Source organism: Styela clava, chromosome 11 (assembly GCF_964204865.1).
Source record: "Styela clava chromosome 11, kaStyClav1.hap1.2, whole genome shotgun sequence".
NCBI lineage: Eukaryota > Metazoa > Chordata > Ascidiacea > Stolidobranchia > Styelidae > Styela > Styela clava.
The window spans coordinates 3601531-3621158 of record NC_135260.1 but is presented as its reverse complement, the minus strand read 5'-3'; the positions used below and the strand labels follow the sequence as shown (position 1 = coordinate 3621158).

General features: G+C 39.2%; 1 protein-coding gene across 1 annotated transcript; it reads right to left on the bottom strand.

Annotated features, from left to right (window-relative positions):
* Nucleotides 1–379: 379 nt before the first annotated feature.
* Nucleotides 380–18517, bottom strand: LOC120328810 (platelet glycoprotein 4-like). Its single transcript, XM_039395355.2, has 14 exons — nucleotides 18341–18517; nucleotides 16930–17102; nucleotides 15974–16121; nucleotides 15071–15325; nucleotides 12109–12203; nucleotides 10784–10833; nucleotides 9245–9314; nucleotides 8214–8398; nucleotides 7544–7659; nucleotides 6716–6789; nucleotides 5673–5771; nucleotides 4563–4698; nucleotides 4091–4208; nucleotides 380–3231 (listed from the first exon to the last, which is right to left on the bottom strand). The coding sequence occupies exons 1-14, from the start codon at nucleotides 18482–18484 to the stop codon at nucleotides 3179–3181; spliced, it is 1716 nt and encodes a 571-aa protein (XP_039251289.2). The 5' UTR covers nucleotides 18485–18517; the 3' UTR covers nucleotides 380–3178.
* Between the last annotated feature and the right edge of the window lie 1111 nt (nucleotides 18518–19628).

Here is a 19628-nt window from a genome sequence, read left to right as displayed (position 1 = left end):
TCCTAATTGCCAAGTTAGTCTGTAACAGTCAGGTGTCTTGAGGGTCTGAAAAAGGCTTCAAGCTACGAAAGATTGCTATGTGTGATTCTCATACAGATGCTTTTTTTTGGGTCTCATGTAGTTTCGTACCTGACCTACTTCTAGAGAGATGGCTGTTCTATTTCGGGTTCTCGTCTGCGCGTCTTGGATGACAGTTCGTATAGTTTGAAGGGCTCAATTACGTCACTGTGGCGTCGTAGTGACGTAATTTTTGGATGGTGTGGTCAGGTGGGGCTTAGGATTGACACATGAAAAAATTGTTATGCTACGCCTACTAGAAGTACGTTAGGTACGAAACTACATGAGACCCCCTTTTTTTACATGTTCCGACCCCCAAACCCCATTTGGCTTGCCTCTGATTCCCGTCCCCTCCGTAAATCTCACTTATCGTGAGATATCAGTACATGCTTAAACACAGGGCCATGTCAGAAGCGTGCAAAAAGTACTGCAATAACCTTGTCCCATCTAATTGTAAATTTGCTGGCACCACGCTTGGCTGATATTCTGTAGAATTGACAGAAACAATTCGCTGATCATGAAAAATTTATTTTACACAAATTTGCATATCTGATGGTTGAAGCAAGAAATAAAATTTTAAAATGATAAATAAATTAATACAGATTTTCATTCTTGTGGCATGATTGAATAAATTAAATTCTTTGTATTGAACGTTAAAGAAGTGGTTCCCAAATTAATTTACCGGGGACAAAATTAGAAGCGTAAGAATATTCGCTGGCCGGGAGAAGGGAGCACCCGCAAAGGCGCTTCTTGTATGTGATCCTAATACCGTTACGTATAATTAAGATCCAGTCTAATTGAATTGTTAAGAATATACTCGATAATGATGTAACTAGGGTTGCCATAACGTCCGGAATTTAGGGTTAAATTTTGAGTCCTGGAAGAATTTAAAAAATGCTCAAATGTCCGGAATCCGGAATTTTACTGCATCTGCAATCGTACTGTGCACACTGCTCATACAGAACATTGTTATTTCGTACCGTGCGCATATTTTTTATACGAGGACATGAAAATAGTCATGGACTGTCCGGAATTTTGCTTTTTCAAATATGGTGACCCTAGATGTAACAATATTGGCGGTATCTAGAATGTAAATTGACAGTCAAAGTGTAAAAGGTACCATAATGGGCCACAGTTAAGCATTCTAATATAATAGGTATATTGAAAAATGAAGTAAATATATGAACCACTGAAAGAATTTTGTTTTGTGAGTTTATTGGGGTGCTGTGTCAGGTTCAAAATCCCATGACCTCCACATCGGTGAAGGTTATTATATATTAGATCAGGGGTGGGCCCGGCGGTGTGGCTCAACGGGCTAAGCGTTAGGAATACGCTCGCCACCGCACCTCTAATTACTCTGCGTGGGTTCGCAGGTTCGAATCCCATGCAGGGATGGTTATGTGCGAGAGGATTGCTGGACTCCTCGCCGTCGTTGGGTGGTTCACGTAACCGCTGGTCGGTTACGGCTTCCTCCACCACCAAGTCCATGCTTCCAAAAACAAACAATACAGTAAAAACTAATCCCATATCCGACTTGAAATGGTAACCGGACGAGAGGCCGTGGTTCGCCATATGGATAAGCCGTCTTATCGGCTTTCCTCTCCCCCGGGATAAATATGTAAATCCTATCCTAACTTTTAATACAGGAGGGCCAGATAGAAATAACTGGGTGAAACAGCGGGCCACACCTTTATTTAACATAGGCTATCCAGCAGTTGCAACTTGCAAGCACAAAAATTTTGGTTATTGATCTTTGGCCATGCGTTGTTTGCATAAGCTAGCTGTTGAGGCATTGTGAAGTTATAGGCATGCCAGATAATAAATTGTACCCAGTACTCGGCACTTCTCAGTGGGCTGCACAATTTTTCCTTGTGGGCGGCAGGTTCCACACACCTGTATTAGATAGCTAATAATGAACTGGAAAGACACTGGCTTTGAAAGCGTGAAGTGTCTCTTTGGGGTCATGACAATATTGAGGACTTCTCGTGTCACCCAATAGGTGCCTCATAAGTCTGTTGAATTGATCATAATTTAGGGCACTTCTACTATGATCCATATTTGGTCTTATTTTATTTTGGCAATTCGAGACCACAGGAAACAGCGATACAAAACAATAAATTAAATCTGATGGTGTGAGAGTCGAATGAATACAGACAGCCTTTGCAATACATACCAGCGCCTATGTACAGATTTATACCGTTTTCTTGAGGGTTGAGCTATGACTGATACAAATTAGGGCTGGGGTCCTGGAATGAGAGCAACTAGCAATTTTAGCAGCCAAGTTGATCGAATTATTTTTTCATTGTCATAATTTTCTAATACTTAAAACAAATAAAAAATCTATCTTTTTCAGCAAATATAGGATGCCCATGAGGTCTTAAAAAATTTTGAAATTGTAGAGAGAATTTATCGATACCATATATTGTTTTTGCCCTCACAGATGTATTAAATGAAGTAAAAATACCTGAACAATTACTGATTAAAAAACAACAAACATGGTTAAGGTATATTGAGAAATGACTTCATAACAAAATTGAAATTGTGGAGGGACTTCATTGTATATATATATTGATTCAACACCTTCAAACCATATTTTATATTAAAAGTTAACTCTTAAAAATTTTTAAATCCTTCGCATCATGACTTTGAATCATGTTACCATAAAACTGCATTTGGGATGATGTTTCATGGTAGCGGTCATACCAAAATATTTGGAAAGTGAAAAATGAAGCTACGAAGCTAGAGCCACTCTGGCCCTGCTACAAATTAACAAAAGTGGTGGGATTCAGACGGTTCGCACCGGTTCTATAGAACCGTCTCACAGAATTTTATGAGATCAGCAAACCGGTTAGCATTACTGGTTACTGTCAATGACTTTTTGTAACAGAACCGGGTGAAAAATATGACTTTTGTGATGGAACCGGCTGACAAAAAAATTGAATCTCACCACTGAAATTAACTTATGGAGAAATACCATTTCTTTGGACATCTCAAACTGCAAGACGTACCTTAATAATAAGAAGAATAAAACTATTAAAAACATTTTGGTCAATTAATCTCAATAAAGCGAATGATGACTTCAGAAATTGTCTTTGAAATTTTTTCAAAAATTTGAAGAGTTTTATAATTGAGTTACTGGAACATCTTTTTCTACATTCTCGTAAGCTCGATATTCTGAAATGAAAGAGTAACGGTCAAACACAGGCGTTTTTAACGACATGCCAGCAAAAATAAAAGAAACAATAACGTATTTGTGTTCAATGAGAAATAAAGGGTGTCCATGAAGTCTCAAATTTTTCAAAATTGCAAAGGGAATTCATCTATACCATATGTTGTTTTAGCCCCCACAGATGTATTAAATGAAGCAAAAACACTTGAACAATTACTGATTAAAAAAAACAAACCTGGTTGAGATATATTGAGAACTGACTTCATAACAAAGTTGTGTAAAGGGACTTTATGGCAAAACGGGGAAAGATTTATCACGGCTACAATAGCAAAAAAAACATGTATTTTTGTCCAGGTGAGCGCTTTTTCAAATATAAGCCTGTCGGATTAAGATTTTAACTCTATGAGGGAAAATCTGAGTTTTGACACGGGCCACACTGAATGGATTAGCGGCTCGGGTGGTGGCCGGCAGGCGGCCTGTTGCACACCCCTGGTCTTAAGTGAATAACTGTTAAATCAGCGGTTCCCAAACTTTTTGTTCCTGTGGGGCCAAATTATTAGAAAAAAACTCACGGCGTTCCTACACAAAGAATAATTGCTGCTTTTAAATGACACTCAATTTTGTGATTTTTAATGTGTACTTTATGTTTTTTAACGTTTGTAAACATGTAGGCCCGATGGATTAATAGCAAAAGCTCATCTCTGCCTGATTTTTCTTCGAAATGCTTAGGGAACCGCTGTGCTAGACCATTCCCATAACCAACATTGACTAGTAACTGAACGAGAGGCCGTGGTTCGCCATATGCATCAGCCAGTTTTTTCAGCTTTCCTCCCATCCAGGCTAAATATCAGAACTCAAATCTACCTGTTTTATCTTCAGGAACATCTTCCTTCATCTCCATTCCCCCGTTGTCATAATAAGTGTTCCCATTTGATGGAGAATATTTCGTTTTTTCTTGTTTTATTTCATAGTCTTCAGAAGACTAAACCAAAAATACAATGTCAGAAGAATAAAGTCTATTCCAATGTACTTTCCATAATGTTTTTCTACACCAGTGGCATTGCCAGGAATGTTCAAAGGATGCGACCTGAACCCTAACCTGGTACACATACTATGTTCCGGTTGTGCGCCATCTTGGCCACAGTTTGAAATATAATGTTGCAAATGCGCAAGAATGGGATTTTACTGCGCGAATGGTCAGTTGTGCACTTCAGAGGAAACCTTGATTAGTACCAGTAGCTGCTTATAGAAAGCTTTGTTCTGAATGAAGGCGTATGAGTGTCTCATAAAATACTAACTTATAGGCTTTCCTCTCCCCCAGAAAGTAAATACTTACAATATCATTTCCTTTATTCTTCTTATTAAAATGCATCACTGCGGCAAAATATATGACAGCAACAACTAAGACTGATCCAACAATGCAGAAAACGATTTGAGTGATCGCAAATGATTCTCCTGGTTGGACCAAGTACCTGTGAAGAGAGTTTCAGTAAATAAGATTTAGGATTTACATATTTATCCCGGGGGAGAGGAAAGCCGATTTGACGGCTTAACCATATGGCTAACCACGTCCTCTCACCCGGTTACCATTCCAAGTCGGGTATGGGATTAGTTATATTGTTTGTTTTCGGAAGCATGGACTTAGTGGTGGAGGAAGCCGTAACCGACCAGCAGTTACGTGAACCCCCCAACGGCGGCGAGGAGTCAAGCAATCCTCTCGTACATAACCATCCCGCATGGGATTCGAACCTGCAAACCCACGCAGAGTAATTAGAGGTGCGGTGGTGAGCCACACCGCCGCGCAATAATGCATTATTGGAATAGAATCACTGCTGAAGTTGGCTTGTTAGTGCTGGCTATAAGTAGGCTTACCACATATACGAAACAAATAACCGGGACATTGCAGGTTATACAAATCTTGGGTCAATTCCGATGCTTAGTAATATTAAACCCATTTAAATATCAGTAATATATTCAAATCATTGGAAAACTTGCACTTGAAAATTGAAAAAAAAAAATGGACCTCCTGAAGTATGTGCACTAAGATGGCGCACAACCTGAACTCAACCTGTGTACAAGGTTAGGGTTCAAGTTGTGCGACATCTTGGTGCGCATACTTCAGGAGTACCAAAAAATGGTATTAATCTTAAATAAAAATAAATAAAACTGCCATACTGAATGACCGGGACATTTGAGTCTACTGAACTGGATGCCGGAACATCTTATCAAAATTGAGCCTGTCCCGGCTAAACCGGGACGTATGGTTAGCTCAGGTATAAAGTTTCGTCACTGTTCTTTCAAGCCTGAAGTCGACTCAACCCTGGAGTCTCATTGGCAATCAGACAAACCTCCACTTATGCATAAATAGCTACCAGAAACCATAATCTTTTGATCTTTAGCTTGTGACACAAATACTCTCACAACAAGGTCATTGTAGCCTACTCACCTGTACATAGAAGCTGCGTCATCGTCACTCACAATGTAGGATTCGTTCAACCAGAGAATCGGGAAAACGTAATACATGTCTGGGAATTTGTTCATGATGCTAAAAAGTAAAAAATATATTTAAGGCTCGGCAGTGTCGAACTTTGGCGTATGCAACAGCGACGTAGCCAAGAATTTACAAAGAGGGGTCCTGTAATTTCTAATTACCAATTAGACCAGGGGTTCTCAACCTGGGGTTCGCGAACCCCCAGGGGTTCACGAGAAGATTTCCAGGGGTACTTGGATGACAGTCGAGTTTTCATGTGAAACTCGACGTACATTTTCCCTGATCTTGCGTTGTTGTGATTGTGACACAAAAATGTGAAATGCACGGCTTGGTAGTCGTTGCAGCAAATTGTAAGTCAATATATCACAATTTAGTTTAGTGTATGATTACTGGGGGTTCGCGTTGATTGTTTTGTGACTCGGGGGGGTACTTAACAGGGAAAAGGTTGAGAACCCCTGAATTAGACCGTGACATCTAGCGGATCTAAATCTCAAGCTACGAAAAATTGCTATGCATGATACAGAAATTGTTTTTAGATTTCGAAAAGGTGGGCGAGGAGGAGGAGAGGTTTCAACCCTAAAATCTGCCTGGGTACGTCTTCTGGTATGCAAGTCTTTTTCAATAGGCTGTTCGGAATGCTCAGCAAACTCAAAAAAATCTGTTTCACAATTGAATATATAAGGAATTCCAACTTCCGACTCTGGGATATTCCAAATTTTAATCCACTGGTAGTTTGAAAGTACACGCGCAGCCCTGCCTATTAGTATGTGAACCAAGATGGCAGACACCGGAACATAGTATATGTACCAGGTTAGGGTTAGGACATAATTTTATTCCAATATTTTTTATATTAGTTCTATTACGTGTTCAGGGACTAGCCAAGTGACTCCCGTAGTATTTGTACCTGAAATTATGGCCTAAGCTAACCTCAACCTGTACACATACTACGTTTCATGGTCCGACATCTTGGTTCACATACTACGGGAGTACAAACTTACTCATAATGTTCAAATGGCATCATATACATGTTGATTTGTAACCTTTTGTCAGCTCTGATACAGATCCCTGTGCTCTGAAAACAGCAAATAGAACATGTTCGGCGGTGTGGCTCATCGCGCTTAGCATTAGGATTACGCTCGCCACCACACCTCTGATTAACCTGCATGGGTTCGCAGGCTTGAATCTCATCAGGGGTTGATTATGTGCGAGAGGATTGCCGGAATCCTCGCCGCTATGGGTTGCTTTACGTACGCTGTAGGTCGGATACGGCTTTCTACACCATAAAGTCAATGCATTTGGAAACAGATATCTGGCAAACTAACCCATACCCGACATGGACTGTTAACTGGATGAGAGGCAGTGGTTCGACGTATGCTTAAGCCCTCTTATCGACTTTCCTCTCATCTAGGTTAAATATGAAAATCTTATCCTATGTTGAATTCATGTAGAATCTGAGATTGAGAAAGTCGCTTTTTATCCAGGGCATATGGAAAGCATATATGATAGTGGTTATCACAATCTTTGAAAGTAATTATTTGTGCCTATTGTAAGGTGTGTATCACTGTAAGACCTCACTACTGCAATCTCCATGGTTACCGAGTTAGTGGTGTTTGGAGTCATTTTTATTTTGTTGAAGCGAGCACCTGCTGGCTATAGCAGATCGCATCAATGTATTTTAAGGTTTTTCAATTAACATACATAGTTAAGACTTTATATTTAACAGCTTATGTTTATAATTGATTGCAATTTGTATGTCTTGCGCCTATTTACAGTATAGTGGAAAAATAAAATATTGATTACTGATATAAAAACATAAAAGAACTCACAGGTTCATAAACTAAAGGAGTGGCATGATCATCTTCATTTGGTTCCAAGCCTTCAACAAAATCTAGATAATATTCTGCGTACAAAAAGTGAGGTGACGTCATGAAGATTGGGGCACCTGAGAGAATAAAATTGGTCATTTTATGATTGGGAAAAAGAAAACTAATACGACCGTGTGTAAAATTCAAAGGCTTGAATCCAAATAACACAGGCTTCAATTGCTCACAGAATATATTATATTGCATGAAAGTAAATAGAAATACAACATACGTCTGGTGCTCACATAGATTAGTTCTAGAATGTTCTATCATGCGGCCTAAACTAGATCACTAGGTGTCCTCATATTATTATGTCATAGACCAAATATAAGACATAAAATATAGCAGTATTTTATGGAAATTACACCGTGTACCCATGGAGTTTGACATATTTCTATTCTATTTAAGTCTTCATTTCAGACAGCATAGACATGACAGTGGGGGCATGTCATAATAGGCAAGAAATAACATAGGTAATAAGGCAATAGGCAATAACACTGATATGAACATATAAAATAAATTTCTTATACATTTACAAAAGGGGGTTCCAACCCATAAAATGGCTATCCCCCCTTCAGAGGTACAATGGCAAGTGTGTTCGCAATGTTTAGCACTATGTGCCTCATCTTCTTACCATATAAGCATGAAGAAAGTGGCAACCCTCCGCTGTGTTGACAGACATCCAAACTGAGATCAGGACACCAACATTCATTAGGTTCATAAGTACTAGGTGCTTCGAATAATTGTCGCGGGATTCTGTACTCCCATCCCGGCACGCCTTTAATGTTCACTTCTTCATAGAATTCAGCATACATGGACCTGAAAATTTGAAATGACATTTTTTACGTATTAAAGTTCTTACATTCCAAATTAATCGGTTCAGAAAGTTGGGGTGCTCCCGTTGTATGTGTACAAAGATGGTGCACAACCTGAACATAATATGTGTATCAGGTTAGGGTTATCAGGTTGTATACCTCGGTGCACATACTACGGGAGTTACAAAGTTTGTGCTTCGTTCTGAAGCAGGGTGGTGCAAGTTGCAAGATTGAAAAGCCACAAAAATTTTTGAGAAGGCCTTGCGGGCGCATTCAGGAAAACTCAAAAGTGAACAAAAAACACTACAAGATTAGTTACTACATGGTCTCCGCTTGAAAATAGAGGTAAGTTTTAATTGAAATAAAGGCACAAAATGTCTCTCAAGATAAGGAGTTGCTTGATGCGAGCTTACACGGGTGAAATTGAGATGAAAACAGTGACTTATTTCATCCCAAATTGCCTTTCTCCTTATTGCTCCAAGCAAACATACACTCATTATCATTATTTTTATAAGACAAGCACACGTACGGCTGTCTTGACATGCATAGCCTCTCGAATTTCACAGGACGTCATTCCTATATCGGCACCGCCTTGTTCCGAACAATAATATTTTAAAGGAATTCTAGTATGAGAGGAAGCAGCGCTCCGGGAGTATTGTGTACCAAGATGACGCACAACCTGAACCCTAACCTGGTACACATACTATGGTTGTGCGCCATCTTGGTACACATACTTCGGGAGCACCGAAGAATGAAGGTACCTGTTAATTATTTTGGCATTACTCGCACAAGGTGATTACTGCGTTAAAATGATATAAAGTTAAAAATGCAGATAAAACTTCACACATACCTACAAATATCATCCACAAATATATACATTGTTTCATCTTTATTCATGAAGGCTGGCATAGTTGTTCCATCTAAATGTGAAATGCATTCAGTGAATGAGTATGTGTACCATGTTAGGGTTAGGCCATAATTTTATTCCATTTTTTTTATTTTAGTTCTATTGGGAGTTTGGGGACTGTCTGTGTTCGCCAAGTGAATATCCCCATGCCCATAGGTTCCAGTCCCTTTACACAACTTGATGTAAAATAGGCGAACAAAATCAGTTACCCCCATATTTGTACACTCTCCTGGAGCGCCAAATTATCATCTGGTGGGGATAATTAAAAGTGAGATAATTGCTATACTCAGTATGCTCCCAAGAATATCCATTATATAAAGAGGTTCAAATGTAGAGTGTGGTAGTCAACGTCCCTCTAAGCTGCGTAACTGGCCGAAAGGTAATCCTCGCGCGGTACTTCCGTTCTGTCGCACACTGGAGTTTATAAAATAAATTCTGTGTTCGTTTAAAATGTTTCTAATTTTCCGTGCAGACCTTTTTTTGGAGCTCACATGGCCTTCTTTTCCGCGCATGTAAGCAAGCTCTTAGAGGGAACGTTGATGATAGTTATTTTGCTATAACACTATTTTTATTCTACAGGAATGTGTTATATATTTGACTGACCATCTGCACTGCTATATTTCTTTTCTGGATATTTAAATACAATTTTATTCAAACTTGCGCTGATTATTTGGTTTCTGCGAGACTAACTACTTAACCTTCTTCTATGCTTTTGTGCCGGCGGATCCGTATGCATATATTGCAAGGATGCTGTAGCAAGAGTAAAGATAACTATCTTAAGTGATTCAAGAGTCTTGCTGCACACTAACACAAATATATTTCTGTAACGTTTCGTCTGACCAAGGTCAGACTTCTTCAGACATACCATACATAGTTAAACTATGTATGTCTGAAGAAGTCTGACCTTGGTCAGACGAAACGTTACAGAAATATATTTGTGTTAGTGTGCAGCAAGACTCTTGAATCACTTAATTTTATTCAAGTTAGGAATTAAGGTGTGATGTCACACCTCTAAATTAGAGGTGGGAGGGGCGTTCCCAAAATTTAAGAAGGTTTTTCACCTTGTGTAGTAGGGAAATGAATAGCTGTACTCTTCATTGTCAAAGGCTGGTCAGACCCCAGTCGAATACAAGAACATCTGGTTAAATGATTCCCAATCACTTAGTTTACTTAGTTCCATCTTAAATTTTTATTTTTGGGTCAGGTATTGGGTTCGGTTCCATTACATTTGAACCCCCGTACATTTGAACCCACGAAGATTGCACCGGCATACTATTGCACCTATGGGAATGTTTGTTGTTTTACGGATATTTAAACCCATACTAACCCTAACCCATGGATTTAGCACCCGCATATAGATTGAACCCGCGAATATACACATGGGTTCAAATGTATGTGGGTTCAATTGTACGGTCACCATTGGGTTGGGTCTTTTACAATAAAACTTCAATTTCACTACCAGAGCCACTGATACATACTCACCTGTGCCATTTATCATGTTGCATTCTTCTCCAAACCAGAAATCAAGTTCCCTGAGAAGCAAAAAACGTGGCATGATCAAAAGATAACTTAGCATTCTGACACAGACATGTTTCCCCACATACATAATTTCTTCCATTTTAAGAGTGAAATTCGCAAGCATATGCGGGAACCAGGGGCATAGCTGGGAGGGGGATGGGGTGAGGAAATTTTACAATACATAGGAAATTTTAGTAGCATGAAATTTGAAATGCTGACCCTAAAGACCCATTACCCGCTTGTTTTTAGGGTTTAACGTGGCATTTGAAAATTTTCAAATCCGTCCCCTACCCCCCCCCCCCCCCCTCTTTAAAATTGTTGGCCTTTGTAGGACCCTAAATCTATGTCCAGTGGTATATTCCAAAATATAAGAATAATTTCCCTTTTGTATGACACATACCAACAACGGTTCCATTACATTTGAACCCACGTACATTTGAACCCATGACAATTGCACCTGTATGCTATTGCACCTATGGAATTTTTTTTGTTTCACGGATAGTTAAACCCATACTAACCCTAACCCATGGGTTTTAGCACCCGCATATAGATTGAACCCGTGGATATACGCATGGGTTCAAATGTACATGGGTTCAAATGTACGGTCACCACCAACAACATGCAGTGGCGTATTTAGGGTGTGTCAAACTTGTGTGTGCCAAGGCAACCGTTCAAAAAGCGGTGCCAACGTATAAGTATCTCAATCCAATAATAGTTGTTAATAATTTTCAGTAACCGATCAAGGAGGGGTGAAATTTTTAAACTTTGCAAAGTACGTCAGTTCATGCAGATACATCACCAATAACATGTTCATGTTCAATAAAAGCAAACATAATATATATTTGATTACATTTAAACAATATACATGTATTAATATAGACCAGGGTAGTCCAAACCCAGGCCCGCTGCTCCATTATCTGTGGCCCGCGTCGCATTGGCGGGAGGGTAAAAAAAACTCATTTGGTGTTGTTTCGTCATAAAAATATTTTTTCTGCAAGTTTTAGTGAGTTTTTGCATGTTTTAGCTTGATAAATGACAAATAATGGAAAGCGTTTGTTTTGTATTGCACTGTTTACATATTCTTGACACTATTGTGGCCCGTGAGGTCGACAACCTTGGACGATCCTGATATAACCTCTGGAATTTGTATGACAACTTGCAGAACCCCTGGACAGTACTGGTGAAACCCTAAGGTGCCGTGGAAACCAGGTTAAAAATCACCGCTCTATTTCCCTCACTCTGAATATGGAGCCAAAATAATCTTAGTAAATATGAAGAGGAGATTTTACCTGATGTCATTATAAGCAATGAGCTTGTTCATTAAGAGGTAACTCTCCTTCCCTGTGTAGATCGTGTAGTTGTACCATCCTGCAGAGTTATTCATCTAAAAGTAAAAAATATTTGAAGTAACATGACATTAACATTGATATAAAGCAGTGATACCAAGCCGGGGGCCACAGGGCAGTTGGAAGGGGGCCACAATGCTAGGCGCAAAACTGATCCTATTTTCCACTTTACAGGAAAACTTTCCGTTCTTCCTAGTTTCATTGCTTGATAAGGTTATTTCACAGAGAGTTTTCACTTTCTTGTACATGAATTGTTTGAACATAATGAGATTTGGAAACTACCAATCAAAAGAACACTATAAATACCACTGGAATGATAGGATAGGATAGGATTTACATATTTATCCCGGGGGAGAGGAAAGCCTTTCCAAGTGGGGTATGGGATTAGTTTTTTACTGTATTTTTTGTTTTTTTCGGAAGCATGGACTTGGTGGTGGAGGAAGCCGTAACCGACCAGCGGTTACGTGAACCACCCAACGGCGGCGAGGAGTCCAGCAATCCTCTCGCACATAACCATCCCTGCATGGGATTCGAACCTGCGAACCCACGCAGAGTAATTAGAGGTGCGGTGGCGAGCGTATTCCTAACGCTTAGCCCGTTGAGCCAAACCGCCGCGCCATGTCAAACAGGCACTCCGGAAGGGGGCCACAACCAATAAAAAGTTGGGAACCACTGGTATAGGGGTATAACCCATAGAAAAAGAATTCAGATTATTTTGAACATATTCTAGAGCAGTGGTGCCAAACCTTTTCACAAGCAATCAAAATTCAAAAAAAAAATAAAAATTAAGGTATATGATTCAGGAATATGCTAAAATACTGAACAACAGAGTGCTTTTATGGCAGCAAAATTAAATTAATGAAATGAAACAAGCATTTTTACAGAACATTTATTTTCCCATGAATCACGTCAAAGTGAGAAAGCGCTGGTTTGCCATCAACGAGTTTTTGAAATAGTGGCATGTCGGGGCTACCGAAGTATGCGAACCAAGATGGCGGACATCGGAATGTAATATGTGTACTAGGTTAGGGTTAGGCCATAATTTTAGGTATAAATACTACGGGAGGCTCTTGGCTAGTCTTCGAACTGATAATAGGACTAAAATAAGGAAAATTGGAAAAAAATTATCGCCTGACCCTAACCTGTTACCCATGTTACGTTCCGATGTCCGCCATCTTGGTTCGCATACTTCGGGAGCACCGGCATGTCTCTAAGCAAAATAGATGCTACAAATATTATACACTGGAATACTTCCCAGATATGCAATTACCGGTACTAGCAACACTTCAACACTAGACATAAAATAAAATTAACTAAAAAATGAAGTCACTTTTAATTTTTGATAAAAATACAAGCGGCACAAGAAGAAGACCTAGGTTAGGTCCCAGCTCGTAGTTTGGGAAACGCTATTCTAGATAGAAGAATACTTTTGTGCAAGGCGTCCTGTATTACTGAAACTTTGGGTACAATCATACTGAAAAAAAGTTTCAAGTGTTAAATAAATTTTCTTCATTTTCAATTAAGACATTTTCAGGTCAACCTGTAGTTCAATCAACACTCAATAGCCAATAGGACGCACCCACTTTGCATAGATTGAAGACAATACACTGTGCACATACATACAATGCACAGATATCATAGGGTAGCCATACCGTCCTGAAAATTCCGGACATGTCCGGAATTTAGGGTTAAATTTTGCGCCCGGGAAGAATTTAAAAAATGATCAAATGTCCGGAATTCGGAATTTTACTGCATCTGCAATCGTACTGTGCACACTGCTCATACAGAACATTGTTATTTCGTACCTACGCATATTTTTTACTACGAGGTCATGAAAAAAGTCATGCACTGTCCGGAATTTTGCTTTTTCAAATATGGTGACCCCAAGATATCAAGACACAAGCAAACACATATTGTTTGTTCACAATGTGTTATGTCATGCTTTAATCGAATGAATGATTTCTTTTTGTAACATTGTAGGGGTAGAAATGAGTTTATTATTAAATGTTTTTAAAACTAAAGAAGGAATTCTGACATACCTGACTCAAATATATGGAAAACCATAGCTCTTAGAATATGGCTTAGGGTAGCGGTTCCCAAACTTTTTGTTCATGGAAAAGGAAAATCAGTGTCCGCGTAGCATTTTGATCCCCTCCGACTGCGCAGTGGACCCCCTGAGAAACCACAGGCCCATAGTTAGGAGCTGCTGCTCTACATATTGGTATCATACGTGAAGACAAAAAAATCTATAATTATTATGTGACATTTTGGCTTCTTGCTCAGTGACTTGTTATGTGCAAAAATATAATTTTAGACTGTTTTGGGGTTACCCTGTACTTTCCCACTTTAGCTTAAGCCCACCTAACTTGCAACGTTGCTTAGAGCCAGTAGTTCTCAACCTTTTTTCTGTGTCCCACTTTGTTCCAAATTTTGTGACCCCCCATTACCTTACTCAAGCGAAGGAAAAACTACGAGAAAACACAAAAAATTTCTTCCCGCAAAAATAAAAACCTCCACTTTAATAATTAAAATGAAAAATACCAGTCAGTGGCAAAAACAGTGTTATCACTATTTCTAATCAATGTTCCCTCTAAGCTGCGGGGCCGCAAAGCTTGCCGAGAATCCTCGCGCAGTACTTTCCTTCTGCCCCGCACAATTCTTTGTCCGTTCAAAATGTGTTTGCTCACATGGCCTTCTATTCTAAGCAAGCTTCTAAGCAAGCTCTTAGAGGGAACGTTGTTCCTAATACAACCAAAGTTTAACTAATTTATCAATAATATTCAATTTTGAATAGGTTTGGGGCCCATTTGAAGATGTTTCTGTGGCCCAGAAGTGGGCCATTGCCAACTTGTTAAGAACTGGTGCAATAAGAAAATTTGTACAAAATATTACAAAAATAACTCACCGTTGAAAAAAGTCCAAAAGTCTCTGGCAAATCTCCCTCAGGTAAGCCTTCAATGGGAAGCAATTCGATCGTGTTGACTATAAGAGATAAAAGTTCGTCATGGAAACCGAACAAAAGTTCTCCGACTGTTTTTGTAAAAAGTAGCTCCGAACCGGCGTCGTTGATCATTTTATTTACGGTTCTTCGCAAAACTCTTGCGGTCGTGTCATTGAGTGGCACTGTTTCTATCCAGTATTCCACAATTGATGGAACAGCCTGATAAAGTAGACAAAAGTGTTTCTTAGCAGTTTAATTTACTCAGGTCGGACTCGAGTACCATTTATCAGAGGTTAGCTAAATAAAATAACTCGTCCTAGAGCTGGATGTTTTCAAATACCTGATCGAATCGAATCTCGAATACTTCAATTATAAGTACTCCCGTAGTATGTGTACCAGGTTTGGATTATGCTATAATTTTATTCCGATTTTCCTTATATTAGTTGTATTACGAGTTCGGGGACTGTCTGTGTTAGCCAAGTGAATATATCCCCTGCCCATAGGTTGCAGTCCCTTTACACAACTAGATTGATGTAAAGTAGGCGAACAAAAATAGGATATTACCAATCGTGGCTGCTTATACAGTGCCTTGTTTAGAGTGAAATGCATGAAATAGCATCATATTAAAATAATGAATTCTGTTCATATCAGTTGTTGCTTGCACAGCACCTCATTCGTATACGATAATCATATTTATCACAAGAGAGAGAACAGTCGATAGGACGGCCTAATCACCAGCCAAACCGTGACCTCGCATGCAGTGACCATTCATGCCTCAGGACTGTACTAGCGGAATCCTAGAGTGCCGCAGAACTCTGGCTGAGAATCACTGGGATTAAGGATAAAAAATGGGAAATCCTGACTTACAGTTGCAATTATATTTACGGTTGTGACCAAGTCATCTTCACTCCCGCTTGACAATGAAGGTTCAAAGTAGTATTTGGCTGTTGATCGATATCTTAACTCTTCTGGTTCGGTGTCCAGAAATTCCATCTGGTCTTTTTTTTGAAATTCTCTGAGAAAGAAGTTTATTTCAATTTTGTTAAAATGGAATAGAGATTATTACATTGACAATGTAATTATTTAGGAAACATAGTCAAACCATGGATGTATATTTGTTCCGAATCTGTCTGGTTTTAACCATGTTTTGTTTTAGCCATGTCTGGTTTTCACCAAATTTGGTTTTGGTCATGTCTAGTTTAATGCATCTTCGGTTTTGATCATTTCTGGTATTGAACATGTTTGATTTTGACCATATCTGGTTTTAACCATGTTCGGTTTGACCATGTATGGTTTTGACCTTGTTTGGTTTTAACCATGTTTGGTTTTGACAATGTTTGATTTCGATCATATTCGGGTTTGACCTTGCATGGTTTCAACCATGACTGGTTTGACCATGTCCGGTTTTAACCATGTCCAGTTTTAACCAGACCGTCTTGACCATGTCTGGTCCTAACCATGACCGACTTTGACTATGGCTGGTTGCGACCATGTTTGGTTCTGACCGTGTCTGGTTTGACCATGTTCGATTATGACCTTGTATGGTTTCGACCATGTCCGGTTTTAACCATGTCCAGTTTTAACCAGACCGGCTTGACCATGTCTGGTATTAACCATGATCGGTGATGAGGGTAGCCCTACCATATCAGCGGTAATGTGAACCACCTTGCGGCGGCGAGGAGTCCAGCAATCCAGTCGCAAATATTCATCCCCACGAGATTCGAGCCTACAAACCCACGCAGGGTAATCAGAGGCACGATGGCGAACACATTGCTAATGCTTAGCACAATGCACCAAACTTCGTAAAAAACTAATACACTTACTTATACACATAAGGCCCGAGCTCTTGAAAGTGTGGTTTAACGTAAGTACCATTCTCTGCTCCGGCGAGATATTCTTTGGGATTCGTACAATTGAAGACGTACAATTCAAAATACAATGGCGGAGGTGCTGACCATGCTGCATAAGCATCTGTGTTGTTTGCAATAACAGATTCCTGGAATAGTTAAGAAAACATATCGTAAGCTTTGCTAAGTATTAGGTTAATTGACGGTAGATAGAGATGGGTATATACCAACTCTCTCTGTTGGAATATAATCTTCTATAAAAAACGCTGTCCCCGCCTAAGATACACAGAATAGGAGAAAATAGATCTAAAATGACTATTGTGGGTTATCTCCTCTTAGACAAAATAAAAAACGGATGAGAAAATCGGATACCTAAATATAACAATCCCCTTTAGGCGCAATGCCCTAGCGGTTACAGCATCCTATACTATATAGAACTATATCCAACCACCACCCTCAGACAATTGCCCAACCTGAAAGATTCTGATCCTCCAAAAAATAGAAGCTCTTGACATATAAGTGTCTGATTGGGACCTCCAGAAGTATGTGCATCAAGATGGCGCACAACCTGAACCCTCTGATTGTTAGAGGGTCTTGCTGCGAGCGAAAAGCTTCGTTCGCAGAGCACAAACAATTTTGTTTCCTTTATCTCCCGTTTTTAGACTGCTTGTGTAACGAATGTGAAATATAACTATGAATTCAATGTTATTTACCAAATTACCACCTTTGTATTATTAACATGTTTAATTAAATATAAATAGGTTATTTTAGCAAATCTCCCTGGAGGTGATTTATATATCACTATGATGAATATAGTGCCAACCAATCTTGTACTTTTACAACAACGGTGCACAAACTGCGGCCGACGTGAAAAAATAATGCGGCCGTCCACATACAAAATCCTATGAACAAAAAACAGAAAAAAAGTTCAAACTGGCGTATATTTCAAAATTGTGCAACCATTATGCAACTTGCTGCAATATATCTGCTCAAGAATAGGTCCACCGAACAGAAAACTCCGTTTGAAATGCGAATATTATACTTCCAAGTAATCTTACATACTTCATAATTGAGCAGACTGCACTTCGCATGAGTCAAATACGCGGTTATGACGTCATGAAAGACAAAAAAATAATTTTCGCGCGCCTTCGGCGCACTCATCAACTCCCTGGAAGCCGTATTGAATACAAATAAATGCAATGTGGCCGCCAATGGCAAAAAGGTTGTGCACCCTTGCTTTACAATATACATTGTCATTACAAGCTATTGTGTTCGTATTGACCTCTGAAGGAGTCAATTGGGTCAGTTATAGTACGGAGGCAACGACAATACGACATACATCATCTACCCCTACAGTTCTACTGTACTCATCAAAGCAGTAACTTACCCTTTTGACAATATTCTCGTACACGGTGTCGAATATAAACACCAACATTCCTCCAAGAATCACAAGTATCGCTCCAATAATCCCAGCTGTGATTAGACCACATTCCCGGGTGCAGCAACAATTCTTCTGCTTTGATTTTGACATGTTTATTTTTATAAAAATACGGGAATTTAAAAAACTGCTATATTGGAGAAAAATGAAAGTATTTTAATGAAGTTATGGTGTTGTTGCTTTCGGCGACACTTCTCGAAAAGTATTAATCTCTTAATCCTTCAAGGATAAAGATGATATTAAAACCTCGGGTATCGCTAAATAGTAATCAATTTGGATACCCGCGGGCCGCGACTACCCTTTCCCACTGAAATTGTGTGTTTAAAATCTTCTCTCTTTTTTGTATGACATGAGGATTTGGGGGCTTCGACACCTTTTAAAATGTAAGAAAACTTCTTCGGAATATTCGGTTAAAATTCGCTTTTTAGACCATCGAGACTTCTGAAAACTCTCTAGCTGTTACGGTCTCACGTGTCAATTAGGAATTTAAGAACGCCTCCCCCTCCTTTAAAAAGTCCTGCCTACGGACCTGATTGGGGAGACTCAGAATCTTTCAGTGATGGCATTGCAGATCGTCTAAAACCAAATTATGCTTGTTAAGGCCTTCTCCGGAGTTAAGTTCCGCAAATCATAAAAAAATATACAGCTTGCACTGTAATGAAAATCGCGTCATAACTTTACGTTCCGTGCTGTTAAAAATTAATAACATTTTCTTGTGCCTGAGATACAGGCATTTGCTAACAAAATCGCAAAATTCATTAGAAATACGTATAATCAAACTATGATTGATCGGAGCCTTGTTCGGAGTACTTAAATCGTATCACTGTAAAAAAATCTTCACCTTCGTAAGTTTGCATCTGACACTGACATATTTTTCTTGTGATTGGCATTTATTTTCCATTTGCTCACAAAACCACAACATGGGCGCTACAAGTTACAAACGACCGTTTGATTGCTAGATCGGTATGTTAGTATTGCATTTAGTACTCGGGTGTACCCCCAGACCTTAGATATGAAGGGTATTTTATGTCTGTTCCACGCTTGTTCGGGTATAATTAATATGAGTAATTAAAACAAGCTCTCACGACATGTCCTCACTTTTGTTTGTTGTATCATAAATTATCTTAAAATCTTGATTATGCAAACACAAACGTTACCTCGTGGCAAGTATTGTTTGTTCACAAATGACGCGCGATGTCTCGGGTTATTCTTGGACATTTATTGGAAACAATATTTA